The 19548-nt window shown below is 45.5% G+C and overlaps 2 protein-coding genes and 1 non-coding gene across 5 annotated transcripts in view; 1 reads left to right on the top strand and 2 right to left on the bottom strand.

Annotated features, from left to right (window-relative positions):
- Positions 1–2264, top strand: part of PDZD4 (PDZ domain containing 4) — a 31609-nt gene extending 29345 nt beyond the window's left edge. For all 3 annotated transcript variants that reach the window (XM_061621670.1, XM_061621672.1, XM_061621671.1), the window contains one exon: positions 197–2264. In XM_061621670.1, the coding sequence (XP_061477654.1) occupies positions 197–1531 (1335 nt within the window). In that variant the 3' untranslated portion in view covers positions 1532–2264. The remainder of the gene's footprint in view (positions 1–196) is intronic.
- Positions 2265–5337: 3073 nt separating this feature from the next.
- SSR4 (signal sequence receptor subunit 4) lies at positions 5338–17365 on the bottom strand. Its single transcript, XM_061614251.1, has 6 exons — positions 17215–17365; positions 14338–14456; positions 13774–13848; positions 12832–12921; positions 5962–6027; positions 5338–5475 (listed from the first exon to the last, which is right to left on the bottom strand). Exons 1-6 carry the CDS (start codon positions 17279–17281, stop codon positions 5371–5373), a joined length of 522 nt encoding a protein of 173 aa, XP_061470235.1. The 5' UTR covers positions 17282–17365; the 3' UTR covers positions 5338–5370.
- Positions 14084–14220, bottom strand: LOC133382655 (small nucleolar RNA SNORA42/SNORA80 family). Its single transcript, XR_009762039.1, has one exon. It is a non-coding gene; the product is annotated as a small nucleolar RNA SNORA42/SNORA80 family (small nucleolar RNA).
- Positions 17366–19548: the final 2183 nt, after the last annotated feature.

The following is a 19548-nucleotide window of genomic DNA, read 5'->3' as shown; positions in this document are numbered from 1 at the left end:
AAGTAGAGCTAGTGTTGCTGGGCCCTCAGTCATAGCCAAGTACAAATTCAGGCCCCTGTAAAACCTTACTTGCCAATCAGGGGATCTACATGTGGCAGAAATGTGTCATGCAGGAAATTCTGGGCCAGAAGGCTGGGCATGAGAGGCTATCCATGCTTCTTTCTCTGAGTGGTGCTCTCTCCCTTCTTCTCTCTAGAATGAACCTCTACAAGAAAAGCCTCCTGGGGATCCTGCCACTCCCCTGACTAACAGCCAGGAGCTGGACAGTGGTGTTGGCCGCACCGATGAAAGCACCCGCAACGAGGAGAGCTCTGAACATGACCTCCTAGGAGATGAAGCACCCAGTGTTGCCAACACCCCCGGGAGCCTGCGAAAGTTTGGGTCTAGCCTGCAGCCCCGTGACTTCCACTACAGTATGGACTCACTGCTGGCAGGAGAACCGCCTAGCGCTGTGGGCACTGACATGATGCCAGGGCTTACAGATGAGGAGTATGAACGCTACCGTGAGCTGCTGGAGCTTAAGTGTCACCTAGAGAATGGCAATGATCCGGGCCTGATGAGTGCTGCCCTGGACGTCAACCGCAATGAGGTAGCCTTGCTCGAGGAGGAGCTCCGTCACCTGGAATTCAAGTGCCGCAATATCCTGCGAGCACAGAAGATGCAGCAGTTACGGGAGCGTTGCATGAAGGCCTGGTTGCTGGAGGAGGAAGGACTGTATACCTTGGAAGGGGAACCTAAGAAACACGAGTTGTCTGACATCACTGAGCTGCCAGAGCGCTCGGATAAGGACAGCACCAGTGCCTACAACACTGGGGAGAGCTGCCGAAGCACCCCCTTGCTGGAGAGCCCTTTGCGCCGCTTGGCCGAGCACCCCAACCTCAACCGGACTGCCCCACCTTCACCGCCACAGCCCAAATTCCGTCGGGAAGAGCGGGTACGGCGTAGCCCCAAAGCAGCCGGGGAAGGCAGCCCTTACTTGAGTCGGCGGCAGAGGGAAGAGCTGCCTGCTCCCATCAGCCCTATGAGCTTAGCCAGCATATGCAAAGACTCTCTTGGGGGCAAAGGAGAGCCCCGCATGGAATGGAAAGTGAAGGTCCGCAGCGATGGCACGCGCTACGTGGCCAAGAGGCCAGTGAGGGACAGGCTGCTCAAAGCCAGGGCCATGAAGATCCGCGAGGAACGTAGCGGCATGACTACAGACGATGATGCTGTCAGCGAGATGAAGATGGGGCGGTACTGGAGCAAGGAGGAGCGGAAGCAGCACTTGATCCGTGCCCGTGAGCAGCGGAAGCGCCGCGAGTTTATGATGCAGAGCCGGCTTGAGTGCTTGAGGGAACGGGAAGGTAGTGAAGCCCGGGGAGTGTCTGGTGAGGTCAACATCTTGGCCCTGAGTCACCGCAAAACCATGAAGAAACGGAGCCGGCGTATCCTGGATAACTGGATAACCATTCAAGAGATGCTGGCACATGGCACCCGCTCAGCTGACGGACGCAGGGTTTACAACCCACTGCTGTCTGTCACCACCGTTTGAGGGCATCGGAAGAGAGCTGCGGTGTTCTCTTTCCCTCCAGGTGTGCTAGAGACAGAATAGATGGGTCAATCTCTTTGAACACACCAGGGAAACTTTTATTATTTGCCGTCTGAGCTCTGTGGAGCTAGGAAGGGCCCTACTCTTTGAACCTCATTTAGAGTGGACAGTAAGCTCAGCATCCCTTCCTGCCTTAAGAACTAGGGAGCAAGAGGGGGCCATAGCCCTGAGGACTTGCTTCAGAGAGGTCCAGTTTTTTCCACCACTGGATGTGCAAACAGTCTGTATTGAAGGTGTTTGCGCAGGGTGACTCTTTCACCCAACTCTTATGGATAGCTTTTGCCAGCTTATCTCCCTGCAAATTACATTCAGAAGCACAAGGAATCAGCTGTTTTACATACAGTGTGCAGAGCACAAGGGAAGTGGGAAGGCTCACCCCGTACAGGTCGCCGAGACCAGAAAGACACCTCCCACACAGACACACACGGGATGTTGTGACATCTTTCTCGTTTTCTTTCTCTCTCTTTTCTCTTTTGTGGTTGTGGCTCTCAATTTCTTTTTCATTTCTCTATTTGAATGGAAGCTTGGGCCCTGGCGGCTCATCCCACAAGCGACTGCTGGTCCTCTTCCTGCATTTTCTGTCATCTGATTATCCCACCCACCTGCCCCATGGAGGGGGTGGCAGCTTAGCAGGGGGAGACTGTGGAACAAATAGCTTGTGGTAAAAACCCTGTATCCAAGGCTGAAATTGCATTGTTAAAATAAAAACAAAACTTTTTACTCATTGCAAAAAACCATAAAAATAGGTTTCATGGGGTTTTATTTCTGAAGTTCAGGGGTACAGGACACCTGAAAACATCCTTGCTAAATGTGTAACAGGCTGGCAGATAGTGAAAATAGGCTGCTTCGGGAAGATGGCTACACAACAGCTGAAAAAGGAAAACTTGTCACATTTTCATTACATAACCATGACCAAAATGCCTCTGTGAAGTCTGGTGGCATGGTCTGACAAAGCAGTTTTGAATAATTATTTACTAAAGTGCAATCCTATCACCACTTCAATGGAATGTGCCAGTTGAAGCTAATGAGATTTTTAAGTAAGCAAGTGTTGGATTTGCATGGTAAATAAATGTTCCTGCACTGTGCTAAATGTCCTAGATAAGGAAGGGGGGCATGACTTAAAGGATCAACACATGCTTCATGTGCACGAAGCCCTGGGCTTTGTCCCTAGTTATGTCAAGTCAAAAGGGTCTCAAGCAGCAGAGCTGGGATACACAGCTTACCCCCCCCCAAGACCTTGCAGAGCTAGTCAGTGAGAGCTGCAATTGTCTGCCGTAGTAGTTTATGGCTGCTTAAACTGACATGTGAATGTCATTTTTAAAAAAATGGTCAGTATGTCACTATCAAAAAACCTGAACGTTCTTTTTATTTTAGAACACTCAAAAGAATTGTGCCAAGTCAAACGTTATTGTGGCAAGAACCAGCCACAAGAAACAGCTAGTGGAGACGCTCCTGCATGCTTAGGTTGTGTCCCAGTTTTGAAAGGTATAGTTGAAGGGTATGTAGGGGGCTCCCCCTGGTGTCTTTAAGAATGTGAGGGTAACATGTCTAATAAACACATTAATTGGTTTATGAATTTTAACTGTCCTTGCTGGAAATTGTGTGTGCAGGGGGGGGCTGCTCTCTGAGAAAACTACAATTCCCAGAGTTCCTTAAGAAATTTCATGCCACTTAAGTTAGTACAGTGCATGAAGCCTACCATCAAGGAATATCCCAGGCAAAGGAAGGATGGATACATGGCTGTTCTTTCTACTTTTGGGGGTGGGGGGAGTTGGCAGCAAAACAAACAGGAATGCATGTGTCTCCATTGTGCTAAAATACATATTAGCAACTATAGGGCCCCATGTCAAATCTAGCCCATGAGGTATGTTACATGTGCACATACTGTTGACAACCTAGTGGAGGGAATGGCAACTGCAGGCAGGGGGTGCGATTACACACTACTTCGGGTCCATAGTTTAGAAGTCAGATGCTAGAGAATGGAACAAATGTGCTTCCTTCCTTCTGCCTTACATCCAGCACTAACTGACATTTGTGCAGGCAGTCTCCTCTTCCTACTGTTGACTATTGTGAGCTGGGATATACTAGGTTTTTTTGTGCAGAATAAGCTTGAGTGACTACTTTTCTGGTTTATATAGTGCCACCTCACCTCCTGTTCCATTTTTTGTTTCTGCTGTACACAGGAGGCACCCAGCCACAGAAAAGGGGAATATACATACCGTATATTCCAGCGTATAAGACAACTTTTTAACCCAGGAAAATCTTCTCAAAAGTTGGGGGTTGTCTTATCTGCTCGCAGCCTGGCCCGGCGTCCCCTCCCGAGGTGAATCCCCATTGCTCCTCCGTCCCGCCATCTCCGCCTCCTCCACTGCGGCGAAGGCGGCGCCCTGCGCGGCCTCCTCCTCCGTCGCAAAATGGCGGCCGGGGTGGGGAGCAGCAGCAGCAGCAGCAGCAGCAGCAGCAGCAGCTTCCCCGCGTCCTTCTCCTCCGTGGCGGCCTCGCCTGCGCCGCCTCCCGCCGCTGCTGCTGCTCCTCCACCCGCGGCTGCTCAGGCGGTGGCGGCAGCTGCTCCTCCTCGGGCGGCCAACGGCGGGCCGCTTTTGCTGCTCTCGCCGCCGCAGGCTGCACTGGCGCCTCCACTGACGCACAACCACCGGGCGGCGGCAGCAGCAGCAGCAGCGGGAGGCGGCGGAGGCGGGAACCCGCTGCCGACAGCTGCCCCTGCGGCCTCCTCCTCGGCGCCCTCCGCCGCCGCCTCCGGCCCGCTGGCGCCACGGGAGCCGGCCTACAACTGGCAGGCGACGAAGCCGACGGTGCAGGAGCGCTTTGCCTTCCTCTTCAACAACGAGGTGCTCAGCGACATCCACTTCTTGGTGGGCAAAGGCCACTTCTTGGTGGGCAAAGGGGAGAGGGACGCTGGCTTTTTAAACGGGGATCAGGGTCAAAAGTTGGGGGGTCGTCTTATACGCCCAGTCGTCTTATACGCCGGAATATACGGTAGTCCATTATTTAGTGACAGATTCAGCTGGAACATTCCCCTCCTATATGTGGTATTCGTTGTTTCACTCTTGCATTTAGCAATCCAACTTTTGGGAAGCCTTTCAGTTATCCATGCTCAAAACAGTATTTAATGCAAACATTTGTATTGCTTTAAATCAGTTTTGACATATAATAAAATCATTGTAACTGACTTAAAAGCTGGGCTTAGATATTCACCTACTGAATTATAACAAAGGTATGATACCCATTTGCTTTACTCTAGCTGTCAAGACAAAGCAGTATTCAGTCAGGGATATCCTGACCACAGAATGTCTGGGAAGAGACCAAGGCATTGGATGGCTAACAAAGCAACTGAACACATCATATCAAGCTGGTCACAGAGATGGGGGCAGCCACCTGGAAAACAACTCTGGATAGCAGGAAAGGCCAAGCTAGCCTCAAGCAGTGATCTAGCACTAGCCACATAAGCTTTGCTTGCTTGCTGAAAGAAATTGCAAACAGGGACCAGTCAATAACCAGTAAGATTCACTGCCTTTCTAGGATCACAGTAGGAGATTCAAGTCAGAGATACTCCCTGCAGCTCCTTTGTGGCTGGTTTTTGCCCTTTAATCCAGCATTAGTACAACCTTAGAGCAGTGGTGCAATCACAACTGCACTGTACTGGCTTCCACCAGGAGCAGCTGTCATTAGGTGGATAAGGAGCAGTGGTACAACTATTGCTGCGCCCAGGGACAGACTGCTTAACAGGATTAAGGTTGGTATGAAGAGTTTATTGAAGTGGCTTATGCTTGGATGTTGCTCTTGGCACTGAAGGCCATGTAATATACAAGGAGACCAATGATGGCGGCCAGCACCTCAGTGGAGACCCATGGTCCGCTCCAGGCACCCTGTGATTGGGGGGTGGGGAGGAGAAGAGAAAAAGGACAGAAACATTTTAGTCATGAAGCTAGGCATACTGGCTCAGGGTTATCACAGGCCTATCACTGGGGTGACATTTTCAGGCAGTACTGTTGAACCAGATTATACATAGCCTTGAGTGCAAGCCACAGCTATCCAAACCAAATTAAAAGGGACAGAAAAAACTTCATTCTAGATCATCCCCTTGTGCCCAAGGCCTAGTTGCAAGTTCTCTTCTTCCTCCTCTATATGCAGCCTCTCCTTCATCTAACCCCCAAAACATATCTTGAGAAGTACAGAGAATATCCCCCTCATGGGCAGGTGTCCGATGTCCCACATTCCCATTCTTGTGAGGCCAAGGGGATGGCTTCCATCTTAAGGCTAAGGACCCAAGCCTTCTACCTTTTCTTGGATATCAGCCTTACCCTTGGAAGCAGCCCCTTCCCCCAAAGCACAGCAAGCTCCCTTTTACTCACTCGATGATCCACACTGACCGAAAAGAGGGGCTTGATCTCAGAGACATCCTCATTATTACGCTGAGCCTAGAATGGGGCAGAAATAATTGGAATAGCAAAGTTTACATGGAGTGAAATTGGGCTCCTCATAGTATAAATATTCTCTTGACAGATCTAGCATCATCACCCCTAAACTGAATAGGGAGAGGGATGGCGAGAAAGTTAAAGAGGTACAGGCAGGTATGACAGACTGACATATAAAGTTTAGCAGCAAAACAAGAATACTAACAAACTTTAAGATTTGAATTTTTAGAAGTACCCACCATGAGATCCTTGCCATCCACTATGAAAGGAAAACTCACTCTTCAGATCTGGGTGTGTACAAACAGACTGCAGTTGCTCAGTGGTGAGGGAGACACTGTACATGCTCAGACATACATTACTTCAGGAGTTTTTTAAAAATGGGTACAAATGGGAGATGACATGGGGTAGAGCTATGAGACTAAGGCCAATATCTGACAGATATTATACAGCCATGAGAATGGCTGTTTACTATGGTCAGCATGGATTTTTCGCATTCTGCAATGTTAAATTGAGAATGCCCCCATGCCATTCTGATGCTTCCCATAAGCTCCTTTCAAAACAGAACCTTACAAAACTTATAGTCCTGAACTCAGAAATACTTGCTTAACAACCCTCTAAATTTTCATGGTGATACACAAAACAGTTAGAGAGAATTGAGAGTTCCAAGTGTAGAGAGACAGAGAGACAGAAACCAGATCCCTTCTGGACTTTTTTCTGTCAGTGTTCTCATAATCTGTTGAAATTAATTAAAAATCACCCATGTTCATAGAGTACCTGTAATCCTATTACTGACCTTGGCCCATACTCTGACCTTCATCTTCTGCAGTTTAAAAGTTAAAAAAATACCTGGCCGATTTTTAATTAATTTAAGAAACTTTGCATTGAACTCAATGATAATGTTGGGGATGCTCAGTAAGACCAACTGTCTCACAGCTGCTGGGCTTGCCTAATCAGGGGACCACACCCAGGCCAGGCTTTTATTTCACTTAGACAGTCATGGCTTCCCCCAGAGAATCCTGGGAAGTGTAGTTTGTGAAGGGTGTTGAAAGGTGACTCCTATTCCTCTGACAGAGCTCCAGTGGCCAGAGGGGTTTAACAGTCAGATGCTCTGTGAGGGGAACAGGGTGTCTCCCAGCAACTCTCAGCACCCTTCACTAACTACACTTCCCAGGATTCTTTAGGAGAAGCCATGACTATCTAAAGTGAAATAAAGGTCTGGTGTGGATGTGGCCAGGGACAGCTTTGGTTTAAATTTGGGTGGGAGTCTACATGTGCTTGCTGTAGAATAAAAAGGTGGTGGGAACCCTGAAAAAGAATGATACTTTCACAATGTTCTCCTTTTGGAAACAAAAGGGCTTTCCCCTCTGTCCAGTGCCTGCCCACCCACCAAATCTCCTCTTCTCCTCCCCCTCCCCTCCCCCAGGACAGTTTCACCTATCCTAAGCATGACTGCCCAGGAGTAAATCCCACTGAACTCAAAAAGCATGCGAATGATCAAACCTGCCCTCCCCTCCTCCTCCCTCCTCCCCTCCCCATCCTCCTTCCCCCTCCCTCTGCTCCTCTCTCCCCTCCCCCCTTAGTCAGTGTTATCTATCCTATCCATGATTACACAGAAGTAAATCCAATTGAATTCAATAAGCATGCAAATGATCAGACCTGCCTTTCCCCTCCTTCCCCTCTCCTCTCCCTTCCTCCTCCTGTCTTCCTTCCCTCCCCTCTTCAGTCTTCCTCCTCCCCTGCCCACTCCAGACTTCCCTCCCCATGGTCAGTTTTACCTATCCTAAGCATGATTGCAAGGGAGTAAATCCCACTGAACTCAATAAGCATGCAAATGATCAATCCATTCTCAACAAACTTGCACAGGATCCCATTCCTTACCTCTCGGATTAAAAAGCATGGAAATTCACTAATAGGCAAAAAACCTTGCGGTTTAAGAACGTACCTATAACCTAGAGATATTTCTATCAAACTTTAAAAAGCAGGGAAATTGGGCAGCTATAGTGAATACACCAAGGGAGCAGGAGACCTGACCTCCTCTCTGAGATATTGTACTGCCCTACAAATTTGTCACAATGCAAACACAATTTGGGTTGGTCTTTCACAGTCCAATCCACTTCCTGTGAAGCTTGGAAGAATTGGGTAACATGTGCCTCTGAGCATATAGTGAGTGTTGACAACACCTGCAATCAGTCCAAATAACAGAAACAAGAGATGTGCTGTGCACAGCTTTGCAGTCTCAATGCGTGGACGAGCCGATGGTGTCCGGTGGAAGGGTTTGGATTTGTTAGGCACTGGGGAACATTTTGGGACAAGCCGGGCCTGTACAAAAGGGACAGGCTCCACTTGAACCAGAATGGAACCAGAGTGCTGGCACTTAAAATTAAAAAGGTGGCAGAGCAGCTTTTAGACTGACTGAGGGGGGAAACCCGACAGGAGCTGAGGAAGGTCCGGTTTGGAGTAAACCTCCCCCCTGGGATAAAGACCAAAGAAATGATGAAATTTTAAAAGGGGTAGGCCTAGAAGTAGGGCAAAATTACCACAGGCCAAACCACAAGTGCCAAAGATGCTTGAAGAGAGACACTGCTTAGAAGTGCCTGTACGCTAATGCTAGGAGCCTCCGAACCAAGATGGGAGAACTGGAGTGCTTGGTCTTAGAGAAGAGCATTGATATAGTGAGCGAGATGTAAGTGTTGTTGAACCGATTGGGAGCAGTGAACATAGTGCTATTAAATTAAACATACATGTAAATGGCCAATTGCCAAGAAAATCCAACACGGTCACATTTGACTTCAAAAGAGGAAACTTCACAAAAATGAGGGGACTGGTAAAAAGAAAGCTGAAAAACAAAGTCCAGAGGGTCACATCACTCGAAAATGCTTGGAAGTTGTTTAAAAACACTGTATTAGAAGCTCAACTGGAGTGCATACCGCAGATCAGAAAAGGTACCGCAAGGGCCAAGAAGATGCCAGCATGGTTAACGAGCAAAGTCAAGGAAGCTCTTAAGAGGCAAAAAGTCTTCCTTCAGAAAATGGAAGTCTTGTCCGAATGAAGAAAATAAAAAAGAACACAAACTCTGGCAAAAGAAATGCAAGAAGACAATGAGGGATGCTAAAAAAGAATTTGAGGAGCACATTGCTAACAACATAAAAACCAACAACAAAAAAATCTATAAATACATTCAAAGCAGGAGACCATCTAGGGAGGCGATTGGACCCTTGGATGATAAGGGAGTCAAAGGTGTACTAAAGAACGATAAGCAGAGAAGCTAAATGAATTCTTTGCATCTGTCTTCACAGTGGAAGATATAGGGCAGATCCCTGAACCTGAACTAACATTTGCAGAAAGGGATTCTGAGACAAATAGTGGTAACGAGAGAGGAAGTTCTAGGCTTAATGGACAATATAAAAACAGACAAATCACCAGGATGGCATCCACCCGAGAGTTCTCAAAGAACTCAAATGTGAAATTGCTGATCTGCTAACTAAAATATGTAACTTGTCCCTCGGGTCCTCCTCAGTGCCTGAGGACTGGAAAGTGGCAAATGTAATGCCAATATTCAAAAAGGGATCCAGAGGGGATCTCGGAAATTACAGGCCAGTCAGCTTAACTTCTGTCCCTGGAAAACTGGTAGAAAGTATGATTAAAGCTAGATTAACTAAGCACATAGAAGAACAAGCCTTGCTGAAGCACAGCCAAAATGGCTTCTGCAAGGGAAGGTCCTGTCTCAGTAACCTATTAGAATTCTTTGAGAGTGTCAACAAGCATATAGATAGAGGTGATCCAGTGGACATAGTGTACTTAGACTTTCAAAAAGCGTTTGACAAGGTACCTCACCAAAGACTGCTGAGGAAGCTTAGCAGTCATGGAATAAGAGGAGAGGTCCTCTTGTGGATAAGGAATTGGTTAAGAAGCAGAAAGCAGAGAGTAGGAATAAACGGACAGTTCTCTCAATGGAGGGCTGTAGAAAGTGGAGTCCCTCAAGGATCAGTATTGGGACCTGTACTTTTCAACTTGTTCATTAATGACCTAGAATTAGGAGTGAGCAGTGAAGTGGCCAAGTTTGCTGACAACACTAAATTGTTCAGGGTTGTTAAAACAAAAAGGGATTGCGAAGAGCTCCAAAAAGACCTCTCCAAACTGAGTGAATGGGCAGAAAAATGGCAAATGCAATTCAATATAAACAAGTGTAAAATTATGCATATTGGAGCAAAAAATCTTAATTTCACATTATACGGTCATGGCGGTGACCGACCAGGAGAGAGACCTCAGGGTTGTAGTGGACAGCACGATGAAAATGTCGACCCAGTGTGCGGCAGCTGTGAAAAAGGCAAATTCCATGCTAGGGATAATTAGGAAAGGTATTGAAAATAAAACAGCCGATATCATAATGCCGTTGTATAAATCTATGGTGCGGCCGCATTTGGAATACTGTGTACAGTTCTGGTCGCCTCATCTCAAAAAGGATATTATAGAGTTGGAAAAGGTTCAGAAGAGGGCAACCGGAATGATCAAGGGGATGGTGCGACTCCCTTACGAGGAAAGGTTGCAGCATTTGGGGCTTTTTAGTTTAGAGAAAAGGCGGGTCAGAGGAGACATGATAGAAGTGTATAAAATTATGCATGGCATTGAGAAAGTGGATAGAGAAAAGTTCTTCTCCCTCTCATAATACTAGAACTCGTGGACATTCAAAGAAGCTGAATGTTGGAAGATTCAGGACAGACAAAAGGAAGGACTTCTTTACTCAGCGCATAGTCAAACTATGGAATTTGCTCCCACAAGATGCAGTAATGGCCACCAGCTTGGATTTAAAAGAAGATTAGACAAATTCATGGAGGGCAGGGCTATCAATGGCTACTAGCCATGATGGCTGTGCTCTGCCACCCTAGTCAGAGGCAGCATGCTTCTGAAAACCAGTTGCCGGAAGCCTCAGGAGGGGAGAGTGTTCTTGCACTCGGGTCCTGCTTGTGGGCTTCCCCCAAGCACCTGGTTGGCCACTGTGAGAACAGGATGCTGGACTAGATGGGCCACTGGCCTGATCCAGCAGGCTCTTCTTATATTCTGATCTTGTTTTAGCAGGGAGGAAGCAACTATATTAAAACAGTTGATATAGTTTAAACAGTCACTTTAAATATGATTGATTTACTTTGCAATTTTAGTGAAATTTTCTATAGTAAATTGTTTTTTGCTTCCGTTTCTGTGAATATGTGAAGTACAGCAATACTTTGCAACACTAAAAAAAAGCTCCAAAAACAATTGTGGAATAATAGCACTGACTGTTCTGCAAAATAGTTTCCAATGGACAACGAGGAGTGTCTCAGTTTGCACAAGACAAAACAGCCAGAGGTGAAATATATTCTAGCAAAATTCTAGTTGTGCTCTATGTTTTTAATGGACCATGCCCACCTTTCCTTAAGTGGAGTAGTTTAAGCATAGCAGGCTGAAAACATGCATCTTGGGCAGGCCAAGTTTGTTGTAGAAACAGTAGTTACACAGAAAAGAAGCAAAGTAAGAAGAACACCAACAAACATACAAAAATGTAATTCTCCATCTTTGGAGATGGCAGGTGTTTCCACCACTCACCATATGCTCAGAGGCACATGTTCCTGCTTATAGTGTAAATATGGTAAGTGCTGTTTATATAGAAGACATATGGTAAGTGGAGTGAAAGAGGAGGGGGGAGTACATGAGCAGTAGAATGCTGGATGATTGGCTGAGCGTTTGAATGGCTGGGTGTATAAATGGAAGAATGACAGTTGAATCATGGATGTTGGGAGTGTGGAGAAAGAGGTGTTTGAGGGTGGAGGTCAGGAGTGTGGAGAAAGAGGGAGTTGGAGTTCTGATTAATAATAAGTCAAATACAAAACAGGAATAGATGAAACCATACGCTTGTGAAACATTCTAAAACTAATCTTGTTATTTCTGATATTTAATAAATACTTATTTGGTTTACCAAAGGCCTGATCCTTGGCTGGGGGATATACATACCAGAAGGGAGGGCAAGGTAATTACCAAGGCTGAACAGAAACAGTATCTAATGGTGGCAGCGGTGAAGGGAGGAATAATAACAATTCAAGTATCCAGAGCAACCCAGAGTTGTATGCGTTATCTATAAAGATACAAGGGGGTTGGGAACAGCATAAGCACGCAGTCACAAAAGTAACCAGCTAGAGAGAGACTCAGACAAAGTCTCTGGGAGTATTGGTTATAGGACGTGACTGGTGGTGCTGCCTAGCAGGGGGATCTAGTGAGATCTGTGCTAGAGTGGAGTGAGAAACCATATAAAGGACGGTCCGGACTGGTGGTATCCCTGGTGGTGCCTAGTGAAAGGCAGTAGCCACCAGCAGGTGGGAACCTGACAGGAAGAACCGGGGAAGGACGTCACAGCACACGTTACCCAATTCTTCCAAGCTACACAGCAAGTGGAGTGGACTGTGAAAGACCAACCCAAATTGTGTTTGCATTTTGCCAAATTTGTAGGGCAGTACAGTATCTCAGAGAGGTCAGGTCTCCTCCCTGGTATATTCACTATAGATGCCCAACTTCCCTGCTTTTTAAAGTTTGATAAAAAATACCTGTTGGCTATAGGTATGTTCTTAAACTGCAAGGTTTTTTGCCTATCAGTGAATTTTTCTTCCATATGCTACTGGGGAGGTCATATCACCAACTTTAGAAAGCATTCTGAAGTTCACATGCGGATGTCTCCACCCTCCACTTCCCCTACCCCTCCTATTTGCTAGGAATTTGAATGCCTGTAGCCCATATAGTTAACTAAGCATTCTCCTTCCATCCACCAGGGGGCAACCTCACCTTGCGCAAGATACTATAGGACTCTTCATCAAAGAATTTCACCTCGTAGGTGCCAGAGCGGGCCAGCTTATGCTCCATGCTCCAGGAAACCTGTCCAAGAAAGAGATAACAGATCAGAGCTAACAAAGACTGGACTCTCACTCAGAATGGAGAGGGACATGGATGGACACACACACACACGATATATATATATATTGATGTGCCCCCCACTTCAGTAACCAGGGCTACTACAAAGCGGACTGGCCAATGGTTCAGGGTAGCAGCTCACTTTAGCATGGAGTACACTACAGAGGGATCTATGGAATCAGATCCACCATAAATCCAGAGCCATGCATCTGTGCAGGGAGATTACTATTTCCTAAACCCCCAACTGATATAGTACAGACTGGCAACTTGTTCAGCAATGCCAACATCAAATACACACCCTAAAAGCTGTAAGGAAGTTGTTATAGCCCACTTACTGGTAAACTGCACAACATTCATATCACCATACCACAATCTTCACTGACCAACTATACTCAGTGTTCAAGGTTTATTTTATAATATCCTAGCTCCGATTACCTTTATGCTCAATTGTAAAAGACGTGAATCAGGGACTTCATCCTGAATGTTGCACGAGTCTGATGAGTTTTTCTTAATTTTACTTGCTTCTTTTTTGTTATTTCAAATAACAAAGCCAAAAAGGGGCGGAAATGTTGAAACAAACCAGAAGAAAAAGTCAGGAGTCTGTATTTTAACAATACATCACCAGTTGCAGAGAAACCTGAAGGTAGCACATTTTCCAAACTTGAGATATTAAAAATGCTTGCTCTCAAAAGAGTCTTGGCCCATCCAGAAGATGTATGACTGTACTAGGATTTCAATTCACATCCAATACTGTTCTGTCCACTGAGCGTCACTAGCATTTCACTGCCTCTAGCAGAAATCACTGCTTGTTCTTACCTGATAGCGGCCAACATCTTGACCCCTAGTGACAGGAAACTGCTTGCCATTGACATCTGCATAGAGGGCAACATTCTACAGAAAGAAAAAATACGACGAATATAAAGTCAAAAGGAATCCACAGCATACCCTCATACTGAAAGCTCATCAAGGTCTGTGTCATCAGCCCACAACAACAGAATTCTGGAACAATGGGAAAGGCAGATCCTACTGCCAGCATACTCTCCAAGTTATAGGTCTTGTAGGGCTTCCACAGAGCCAAGCTCAAATGGTCACTGAATGAGCCCTTTTCGTCTCCTTCCAAAAATGTACATGTGCCACCCACCTCAGTGTCTGGGGCTACAGCAAGCAAGGCCAGCCAATGGTTCGGGGAGGCAAGTTACTGTGGCATGGGGTACACTATGGGAAGCCCATGGAGTGGGACCCACCATAAATCCAAAGCCATGCACATGCTTGGGCACGTTCATTCCGAAACTGGAAACCCTGCCTCTTGTTTTTTATGCCCATATCAAAAGGTGCACTTTCTTCTTAGAACTAAAATAAGCCAAGCATTCCAACACTTACTTGAGCTCCATTCTTACAAGTAAGGGAGATCTCAACAACAAAGACTGTCTCAGAAGAGATAACAGCATCTGAGGTAGTGTAGTAGGAAGGAGAGATGACTGGGTCTGTACAAGTTTCAGCTGAAAGAAAAGAGAACATTGCTTGTGTATCAACACATTTTGAGCATGAAAGGGGATAAGTAAGCATCTGGGGCCATTCACAGAGGATGGTCAACATGGTAGTGTCCCTTCAGAGCTCAGCATGTTATATCAGAATGTATCTTAAGGCATTTCTAACACACACCTAATGCATCAGCAGCCACTGCCTGATTAATGAAAAGATCCTGTCCAGATGATGGGATCTAAGGCCAAAGGCCCCAAAACACACCCCACTATTTTAAAAATAACACTCCCTAAAATTCAGAAGTCACTAAAAATCAAAAGCGCTGCACTCACATTTCTGAAACAAGATGGATGCATGCATGTATAAACCTATTACACATTTCTAAAACTGTGCCCATGAATCACCATATCTCAGTGGGGTGGATTCCCAGTTGTGGAATTCTTAGGGAGACCCAACTGATTAGCTTCCTTTCCATTTTTAGAGAGGTGGCCTTATCAGCAGGCATTTGCCATGCTAGATCACAATCTGAGCTAGTTTTAGCTGTTATTAACTAGAGAACATTGATTTTAGTATGGTCTGGTTGATTATTTCATATCACTGTATTGTATCATTTTAATTAAATTTTATTGCCAAGAGGAGGAAGACTGTGAGGAGACTCTGTCTGTCATCAGGGGAGGCTACTTCCACCTGCCTTGCCCCACCCTCCAGCCCTGGAAGCCTTCAAACGCAGCTTCTTTCAGAAGACTTTCTGGCCCTTTGGGTTGAGCTATGGGGGTTCGGGGGATGGAAGAGATTTTTGTATCAGCTTACGGGTTAGTTTTTAAATATTTTTGCTTTGGCTTTGTTGTTGAGCTTTATGCTCATTTATGCTTTGGTGTATATATTTTTTTCTTAATGTAGTGATTATACTTTTTATTATGTGTTGTGCTATTGCATTTGGACTATTTGTGTGAACCGCTTTGAGCACATGTGTATTTGTGGAAAATGCGGTATATAAACAACAACAACACCTTCAAGAGCTTTGGCTAGAAATTGATTTAAACATTAAGTTTCAAGATATGCAACATCTCAATTCAACCCCCACTATTAAAATCTAGTACAGCCTTGACCAGTTCAACACTTCACCCTTTCCCTCATTGCACACACTGGCAAAACTGCACATTATTAAGCTTCAAGTGGGACTTGCAATGAATTGAAGTGCTCTTGTTCAAGATACTTCATTGCATTCCCCATAATCATCATCATAAGCATTAAATATTGCCATTTGTTAACTGCATATTTTTTCTACTTCCCACCTTTATTTTCTGTATAAGACCTAGCCCAAGAAAGAGCTGTGAAACGCAAAAGAAGTTGTTTGCTGTTTTAAGACTTCCAGTTGGTTCTAACAATGGTATTAAACTACTGCTGGTGTTTATTCAGTAGTATTACTACCTTCAAGAGTGAGCAAAAATCCAAAGTAGAGTAACACAATACCTTTTTTTAAGACAAATTGAAAAGGTTGTAAAGAAATGAGCAGGCTTTAGAGTTCTTCTTAATCCAGTTTTGCATATCCCCAGTGCAGTTTTCATTGTGCAATTTACACGTATGTAGATCTACAGGGCAGTCTTTCTAGGACATTGTCACAAATTATCATCTGCACAATATCCCTAAATTTCAGCCACTTACCATTTTTCTACTGGAAACAAACAAAAAACCACTCCTGGGGCCTAACATGTCCCAGAAATGCATTGGAATGTATGTACTACCCCAGTGAATGTTAGCAAACTGGGGTAGTAAAAATACCCCATTATTTCTTCATAGGTCAACAAAGACCACTGAATTGCACAGAACACTGTCTACTCTGAATCAGTGTTTTCTGGCTCTGGGTGCTTGGGTATTGTCAAGCACATTATGCCTGACACCACAGACACAAATGTTATCTGGGGTCAAGATATCAGCCCACATAGATTGGAAAATAGAAAAGGTAGAAAATACACCCCAAAAACCGTTAGTGATTTTTTTGAACTCCTTTTCATCACATGATATGTTAAGCAATAACAAAAGAGGAGAATGGGAGAGAAACTAGGTGGACATGATGAAAAAGCTGCCCATCTGCAAGTTGCAACAGTCGTAAACTGGAACGGAGGTGTTACAGACACAGAGCCCAAACCTATGTGTTTACTCTTCAGTCCCGCTAAATCTGACTTTCTTCCAAGTAAGAGCGATCACGTGGCAGTGCTTGCTGTAAAGTTACCAGACTGCACTTCTAGCTTGCTACAATGTTATTCAGCTGTCTGGAGCACCGATGGGAGCAAGCGAGACAGAAGCAAAAAACCCGTGGTAGCCCTTGTATTAGCACAACGGGAAGTTTTACACTGTACAGCAGGTATACAGCCAAGAGATGCCAAACTGGATTATTACATCTTTAAAAACCACATTCTCTGTCCAAAGACCCGAGGGCATTCTTTGTCCAAAGAACCTCCAACAACAACCCTGTAAGGTAGGTGATCCTGCGAGATAGTGACCGATCTTCACGGCCCCAAGACACGGGTCTCTAGTTCAACGCTCCAGCCACTGCTTCACACGCGTTACAAAGTGGAGGGCGGGCACGGGAATTCCCCCACAGGCAAAGCTTCTGGGAAGTCAGACGCGGATGAGAAAGGGGGGGAGTGCCGGGAAGCGGTCTAGTGTCAGGCCCCGGTCCCCGACCAGAGACACACCCCACCCCCAGAAGAGGACGGAAGAGAACGGTAAGTCCACAACAGCAGCTACGGAATCCACGGAGGGTCTCCATACCTCGCACCCCGCTCAGCGCCAGCAGTGCGGAGGCCAGCCAAAGCAGCCCCAACCCGACCCCCGCCATCACCAGCTAGGAAGAGAACGAGGAAGGGGCCAATCTGAGACTGTTAAGCGACATGCCCCTCGCGCAGGGAATGTCGGGAAGGCCCTCCAGCCAATCCGTGTGGGTTCCTTCGCCGCGTGACACAAAGAGACACGAGAGGAAAGAAACGTGGCCTTTCTTTGAACGAGTTCTTAAAATGGCCTCCCGCGACTTTTGTCGTGCCGGAAACATGGAGGCGGCTCCTACTATGGTTGCATGATATCTACAGTCTTTTTCTTGTGCTGGAACAGAGGAAAAAAATCAGGGCAATCCTGTATATACGTACTCAGAACTACGCCCCATTGCGTTATAGCCTGAATGTCTGCTGGGGACTGATTTTACATTCACATAGCAACAGGACATATGTTGAATAGAACGGGCTGCCAGCGCTGCCACCCATACGCTCTCCTCATTGGGTGATTTGTAGTTGAGTTGGACATGTTCGTTAATCAGCAGAACGTAGAGGGTTGTATTTAACTAAGTAGTACCCACTGAAGTAGACCCACTGAAATTAATGAACCAAAGTTTGTCACATCTATTAACTTCAGTGGATCTACTCTGAGTAGGATTAGCATTGAATACAACCCAGAGATACCGAAAAATACTCCTATTCCTTGCCGAAGTTGCTGATAGCCAGAAATGGAAGCATCAGACCGAACATTGCTTCTGTTGTCAGATGTTTTCTGTCATTGGTTGTGCTGTGGCTACTTGGCATTGCCCATTGGACAAAGGTGAAATGGCAGGATGTGTGTGTATAAGCGTAAGCTGTTGAGATCCATTTTATAATAGGAAGTGGAAGCTCAGAGTGTGTCTGATCATCAAGGCAGGCTTCATGAGTTTTATAGATTGGCTACATCAGCCACACCTTCCACACACCTCTCTTTCTCATTGGTACAGGACAGGCAGACAGATTTGGCCTTGTGGTCTCCAGTTGCTGATCCTTAGATTTAGCAGGGATGAAGAAACCTGTGGCCCTCGAAATGTTATTGGACTCTAGCTCCCATCAGCTCAGCCAGCGTAGCCAGTGGTCAGGAATGATGGTGTAGTCCAACAACAGCTGGAGGGCAACAGACTCCCCATCCCTACCCAAGGCTTAATTCTCACTGAAGTTGCAAACCTGTGCCTGAGCTGTGTGGAAGAACATGACCAAATACTATTTCAGTTTTATTTTGTTTTATTAAAACCCACCCACAATGCTATCTACAACGTAGCACATTAGGGAAAATAGTTCTAGTCTAACATTTTCCCTCTTGTGGTAACTTTCTATGTGTATGGAGTCTTGTGTGTGTCAGGGCATATCTTCATGAGAGACTGACCCCACCTGCAGCTTCAAATGGTACAGCCGTGACACAGGTTTATCATCTCATAAGAACCAAGATCTAAAAAGTCTCTGTACCTTAGCAGATTTCCTAAAAAGTAAATTTTGTTAAATCTAGTTTCAGTGATGTCGAAGTAATCAGTTTCACAAGAATAAAGGATGACCAAAGCAAAAGAGGAGAAGCCTATCCCATTTAAGAACATAAGAACATAAGAAGAGCCTGCTGGATCAGGCCAGTGGCCCATCTAGTCCAGCATCCTGTTCTCACAGTGGCCAACCAGGTGCCTGGGGGAAGCCCGCAAGCAGGACCCGAGTGCAAGAACACTCCCCCCTGCATCTACCAAAATTTCTTAGAATTAACACACACACACACCCAGTTCTTCGACAGAGTTCAGAGTGGTTTAGGTGTGGTTCCCAGGCAGTCAGCTGCAAAACTATTTGCCTTTTAGAACATTTTCTTAATAGCTGAGGAAAGTTCAGGAGGTGCAGCTTCTCTTGCCTGTTGGTAATGGGGAATTATATATATCCACACACATATAATCATAGATATTAAGAAGGCACATTTCTTTTATAATCATAAGGAGTTAAATATTGAACTTCAGGCCTATTGGGGCCCTGAGATTCATACTTATAGAGAACCCTGAATCTTAGCATTAAATTCAGATCTGAAAGAAAGAAAACCTGTTGCAAAACAGCAGCGGTCACAGAGAGCTTCTGTTTCTTTGCCAAGACCCGATGCAGAAAATTAATTATTGTTTGGAATAAAGGAGTGTTTAAATTGTAAGAAGAAGCTATGATTGATGTAATAAGAAGGAATTGCCAATGTCTGTTTATTGAATGTCATCTAAAGGAGAAAAGTTTTATAGCATAATCAAATGTTTTAATGAAGAGAAATAGTGAGATTTTAATAATGATTTTAAAACAATCCAGT

This window comes from Rhineura floridana, chromosome 3 (genome assembly GCF_030035675.1).
Source record: "Rhineura floridana isolate rRhiFlo1 chromosome 3, rRhiFlo1.hap2, whole genome shotgun sequence".
NCBI classification, from domain to species: Eukaryota; Metazoa; Chordata; class Lepidosauria; order Squamata; family Rhineuridae; genus Rhineura; species Rhineura floridana.
Note: the sequence above shows the minus strand (reverse complement) of the source record. Positions and strands in the feature narration are given on the sequence as shown.